The sequence below is a fragment of the Echiichthys vipera genome, assembly GCF_963691815.1.
Source record: "Echiichthys vipera genome assembly, chromosome: 10".
Lineage (NCBI taxonomy): Eukaryota > Metazoa > Chordata > Actinopteri > Perciformes > Trachinidae > Echiichthys > Echiichthys vipera.
Window position 1 is genome coordinate 25,262,997 of NC_139835.1, and position 6,132 is coordinate 25,269,128.

General features: G+C 44.5%; 1 protein-coding gene across 1 annotated transcript; it reads right to left on the reverse strand.

The window, feature by feature from the left end:
• Positions 1 to 223: 223 nt before the first annotated feature.
• Positions 224 to 3,140, reverse strand: gdf3 (growth differentiation factor 3; the record flags this gene model as incomplete). Its single annotated transcript, XM_083921074.1, has 2 exons — positions 224 to 1,077; positions 2,852 to 3,140. The coding sequence occupies 2 exons, from the start codon at positions 3,138 to 3,140 to the stop codon at positions 224 to 226; spliced, it is 1,143 nt and encodes a 380-aa protein (XP_083777200.1).
• Between the last annotated feature and the right edge of the window lie 2,992 nt (positions 3,141 to 6,132).

Below are 6,132 nucleotides of genomic sequence, written 5' to 3' on the forward strand. Positions count from 1 at the left end.
CATCCTTCCTTCATATTAAAACATGTCTATAATTTCTGTGAGAACAAACAAATACAAATGTTAAACTCTTAAAATCATTGACTGCAAAGAACATTGGACGCTGAAGACCTCGTCTGACAAACAGCGTTGGGTCACGTGAAGAAAAGTGAGACTAACTTTAGACAGAGAAGCTTAAAAAAAAAAGAACTGGTGGATATTTGATAGTCAGAAACGTCCGGTGACGTCATCGACAGCCGCACTCATCCACCACCATGTCCTGGTAATGTCGAAGCACCACGTTGTCGTTGTTGTCATAGTAGAGCATGGAGATTGGGGAGAGGCGGATGGGGACGCAGCAGGGTTGTGGCGTGCCGTGTGGGTCCAGGGAGTGCACCAGGGTCTGCAGGATGGCGTGGTTGGTGCCGTTCAGACTCTCACTGAGCGGGAACGGGCACTCGCCGTGGCAGTAGTTGGCCATGTAGCCCTGCGGAGCGATGATCCAATCCTGCCAGCCCACGTCTTTGAAGTCGATGTAGAGGCGACGGGCCTTGCACACGTTGCTGGGTGTCACTGGGAGGTGGACGGCGCTTCTTCTCTGTCTTGAGCGACACTGGTGTGGGTTGAGGGACACCGCCACCAGAGAGGCCTGGATCAGCGGCAAGGTGAAGGCTGGTTCCAAAGGGAGCGAGTTCCCGGGGTGGAAAGGAAGAAGCTCTTTTGGATCCGCGCTGAGAGGCAACAGCTCTAAAACTAAACCGTAATTGCGTCCCGGTTTGCGCCAGCTCTCTGCCAGCGAGGTGAGGTCCATGGTGATGGAGGTGGACTCAGGCTGCAGCTGGACCGACTGGGACAGCAGGAGTCTGCGGTTGGCCTGGGGATTGGCTCCCCTCAGTGTGGCTCGAATCACTTTATACAGAGACACGCTGAGAGCCCGGGGGCCCTGCAGGAGCTCGGCAGATCTGAAGGGCTTCCAGTGGAACTTGATTTCAAGCTGAGCCAGAGACAGCAGCTCCACAGGCTGCAGGACGGACATGTTGAAAAAAAGCTGCTTCTCCAGACAAGCCTGACAGCTGCTGCTCCAGCCAGACACCAGCCTGCCTGCAAAACATCAGCAGGGAGAGGAGCATTTTAACAGCAGGGGATTATTTTGGTTTGGATTTAAGTGCAGATGGGGTGCATGATAACCAAAATCATGGAGAAGAATCATTTGTCATGACTTGACAATTACTCACAGTGGTTGAACTCTCGCTGCATTTTTAGCAGCAACTGAAACAGATTTGCATGATGATTTAATGCTATGACGAGCCTTTTGTTGTCCATTTTGACAAAATAACAATCAGGCCGATGTGTTTTGACTGATTGCTCTGCAGTGGTACTGAATAACACTTTGATCAATAAATAATAGTGTGTATTCTATATCTCTTTTCTTGGCTGACCTTGCTTTAGTCTGAACGAAGATGTGCCAAGCCTTGTACATAATGAGGCAAAAGCACAAAATATTGTTTGGCCTCTCTAGAACCAGTTACACTGACAGTTAACAATGTTATGATTGTTAAAACCAAACTGATTTTTAAAAAAGAAAACATTTGTGTCACAGGCTTAAAACCTTTACATGTGACTGGCCAAATGGAAAGGAATAACATGCCATGCACATACATGAAAATTATAGAGTGTATTCAAAACCCCCACAAGTAATTCACTTATTTGAACTTAGAAACTTATATTTAAACACATAAATCCACCGGGGTTGTCAACACAAGCCGTGAATGTTGGTGCCGGTGATATAGCCTACAGTAAATTGCAGTTTCACTGTACTACTTATTCAACTTGTTTTATATACAAAAACGTGTCATGTTGTAAAACACATTAATCATAATGAATAAATTAAATTCTGACAAAAGTTTAGATGCGGTTGCCATGCAAACTCTACAATGGAATAGGAAACCTGAGAATATCTAAATAAACTTATTCCATCCAGCCTATTATTAAAATATGACATGTATGTTTAAAGTAACGATATTATCGGCCCCTATTTGCATTTTAACGTGCATCGGCAAACGCGGGTTGCTGCGTTTTCAGGCTTTATTTACAGACAGGCGTCCACAGGCAGCGCCTCTTATTTAGGTTCAATGAATGTTCCTTTTTTTAAATTGAGACTCGTAACATTTGTTATCATCATAGTGTAATTTTTATAATGTAAACTGAGGAAGCAAAAGAAGATCAGGCTCCAAATATCGGCTCTAGAATATCGGCGGTCCGTATAAAAAATTGGTACCGGCCTCTACCCTAAAAATCAGTCGATCCCTAATTTAAAGAAATGTATCTTAAAATCATAATCGATAACAAAAAAGGTGTTCATAGTTTTACTGTGTCCATAGTTTGTAATTAATAATAATTTGTTTTGTACAAATCTCAAAGGCAATTCAAGACGAAACAAAAGTAGATGGTGTCTAAGAAATTGTTACACCTAAAACCAGTTTGATGGCCATGTGTTTGCTGTGGTATGGAAAAGGAGTTCTGATATAATAGCTATTTAAAAAGCATTTGTTTTCCAAGAAGATGGAAAAAAAAAAATCCTTATCGGTCGATCCCTAATTTAAAAGAAAAGCATCTTAAAATCATAATTGATAACAAAAAAAAAGGTAAATTCAAAAAGGTGAGGGCTAAGAAATATTCTGTAACTGAAATAAATCAGAAGTAAGAAGACACACTTGGTTTGCTCTGTCTCCATGTGTTGTGGTCCTGCAGGAGCCTCTACACTCCACATGACCGCTCATCTTACCGTGGTGCTTCTGATCATACTGGTCCATACTGGTCCATACTGGTCCTTTACAACCAGCCCTTACATAACCCCTCAACACGATGACCCTACCTTGGTCTTGCACGTATCGGATGATGTTGCCGCGGACCCCGTACTCAGACACCGTGCAGGGGTCGCTCTCCCGGGCCTGGGTGTTCTCTGACCTCCGGAACATCTTCCAGAGCGCGGAGGGGACGTGGCGCCGGGACTGGTGGCTCCCCGCGGGCCGAGGCCGCCCGGAGAGCCCCAGGGAGCTGAGGAAGAGCCGCTCCTGGCTCTTCATCTCCTCCACGTGTGAGAGAGCACACACGCCGAGGAAAGACACAGCGAGCAGCAGCGGAGGAGTCACGTCGGCCCTCATGTTTGGTCGCACTTTGGCTCCGTGGCGTGGGGTCTTCACCTGGAACAGTTGCTCCCCAGACAGGGAGGGACGGTTGTTTTAACCCGTGAAAAGCTCCCGGTGTGCAGCTGCATAATTAGGCACATGTTAATGAGAAGCAGGCAGACAGGCCGCAGATAAGACCCAGGACTGATCTCAGGTCAGGTCCTCAGAAATCAACAAACACTCAGGCTGTTTGAAGAGCAGAGGCGGCAAAAGAAAAAGGGCGATTCTGCACAACATGGGGCCCCACCAGTGTGTTAAATGCTATGATGCATGATGGAATAATCCTCATCCTTGATTAAGATTATACTCTTTGTCACTTTCCCACTAGGGTACAGGCATACTCTTAATCCACATTCTTCTTTGTTATTCATGGCAGATTTAAGTACCACTCGATGTAGCTGTAGCTGTTCATCGTAGTGACGCCACATGAACGCCTCTTTCACACCCCGTTCTTTCGGTTACCAAAGAGAGGAACGTCTGCACCTCATTAGCCAACCACAACAGGTTTATTTCTTCTGTTTGCCACATTCTTGCTCTAGAGGGCACGTCATTTATTGTATGAAGGGGCACCCAGAGGGCACCCAATCATTCTTTGCACAAGTAAAGGGCAGCCAGTAAGGCGCTTCCTCTCGTTTTCGCCACTATTGAGGGCACTTTAGTGCACTTTTTCAACCAGGGATGCAGCCCCCCTGAGTCCAACACTGCTTTGAACATGGTTGAATAATCTCATCTCATCTCATCTTCAGTCTCTTATCCGGGGTCGGGTCACGGGGGCAGCAGCTCCAGCAGGGGACCCAAAACTTCCCTTTCCCGGGCCACATTAACCAGCTCTAACTGGGGGATCCTGAGGCGTTCTCAGGCCAGTGTGGAGATATAATCTCTCCACCTAGTCCTGGGTCTTCCCCGAGGCCTCCTCCCAGCTGGACGTGCCTGGAACACCTCCCTAGGGCGGCACCCATGGGGTATCCTTACTAGATGCCTGAACCACCTCAAGTGGCTCCTTTTAACGCTAAGGAGCAGCGGCTCTACTCCGAGTTCCTCAGGGATGGCTGAACTTCTCACCCTATCTCTAAGGGAGACTCCAGCCACCCTCCTGAGAAAACCCATTTCGGCCGCTTGTACCCGCGACCTCGTTCTTTCTGTCATGACCCAGCTTTCATGACCACAGGTGAGGGTAGGAACACAGATTGACCCGTAGATCGAGAGCTTTGCCTACTGGCTCAGCTCAGCAACGGTTGAATAATGTTTTTGTAAATACTTCTGATGTAAAGTCTGTCTTTGATTCATTGGGAGTGTTCTTGCCCTGTCCTATAATGTCCCCAAAAGCTGAAGAAATATATCCAAATCATATATAACCTATGTTATTCAAAACCTCAACAGACAAAGCTGTATTTTATTATTTATTTTAGATATCTGCCCCAAAGTCTTCTGTCCCTACCTCAATACAGAGGACAAATCAATGTCTGCCTTTAATGTCACTGTAAACATATTTTTCCTCATGCATCTGATCTCTAAATGAATTTATGTTCAACCTTGTGTTGCCCTTCTAACCCCTCACAAGCAGAAGAGTAGAAAAGAAAACTACGGCCTGTTCAGGAGATGAAGAAAATGAATAAAAAAAGAGAGACTCTGGCTCCCCCCGTTGGTAAAATGACACTGTTGCACACTAATAATTAGTCTACCTGGTGTCCATCCATAACTAAAGGACACAGTACACTTACATGAGGAGATTTTGGCTTGAAATACACCCATCAAACTCAAAAAATGACCTAAAAAACAAACAGCTGAAGCAGCATTTTAACCCAAAGCTGTGAGGTCTGCAGTGTGTTCGAGGCACAGCACTTTGAGTTTCTTACTCCATCTAGTGTCCATTACAGGGAGCCTACTGCCTTACTGTAATTCTATAAACTGCCTAAAGCGTACACACACATACCTTTGTATAGTGCAAACAATACTGAGCAACTAAAATAAAAATTATTGACATATTCATATATGTATTCACCGCGTTTTAATGTGAAACATGCACGTGAAAGACACAGCGGATCCTTAAGTTTAACTGTTTCATTTGATGGCTACTTTAGTGGCTACCTTATCTATGGCCCAGCAAGTTTTGTGTAAAAGTGCATTTTTTATTTTGAATGAACTTGTATCATCATGAAAATTGATACACAGGTCAGGACACACATGAGGGCCCGTTAATCTCTGCTTGTGGCTTTAATTTTTTATCAATATTATGGACAATTTATATTTTCTAATTATAATAATAATGTTGGATTCATGTCAATGTATATTTTCAAGCTTTTTACTTTCTGAGGAAGTAAAAACAACTTTCAAACAATACTTCGAGGGGTCGCAGAGCCCGTTGAAGAACTCCTGATTTACAACATTTCCACATTAACAATCTCACACATGGTTGAGTATTGCTCATGTCCAACCTCCCCAGACGAATGGACGACCAGGGGGACCCTTACACAGACTCACTATTGTACCTGCTGTTCAATGACATTTCAGTGATTTTCTTTACTTCTTCACTATGGAATAAGCATCTCCAAACATCTGTGGTTTGATGTTTGGGAGGTCTTACCAGGGTCTGGCTGAATGGCCACTGCTGCAGTGTGAGTGGAAATGTTGTAAAACTTAAGCAAAAACGTATATTTAGGAGGTAATGAGCATATGACTGGATAAATGAGACTTTGATCATACTGGACGAGTTTGTAAATGTTTGTTTTGGTATAGTTACATCAATGCATCCGAACCATTTGTTTGATTCCCACTCCACCGTGGAAGCGTTCAACAGACACTTCTCTTTACAACTTCAGGGCAACACTCACTCGGTGCGTAACGGGTCGTTCTGCAGGTCAAACACTCCTTCGAAGTGCCATTATAAACACCATCCGTCGAGTCAGTTCCAATGATTTTTTTAATATAGTTGTCAATCAAAGATGATTTGATTTGAATCAGTATTTAC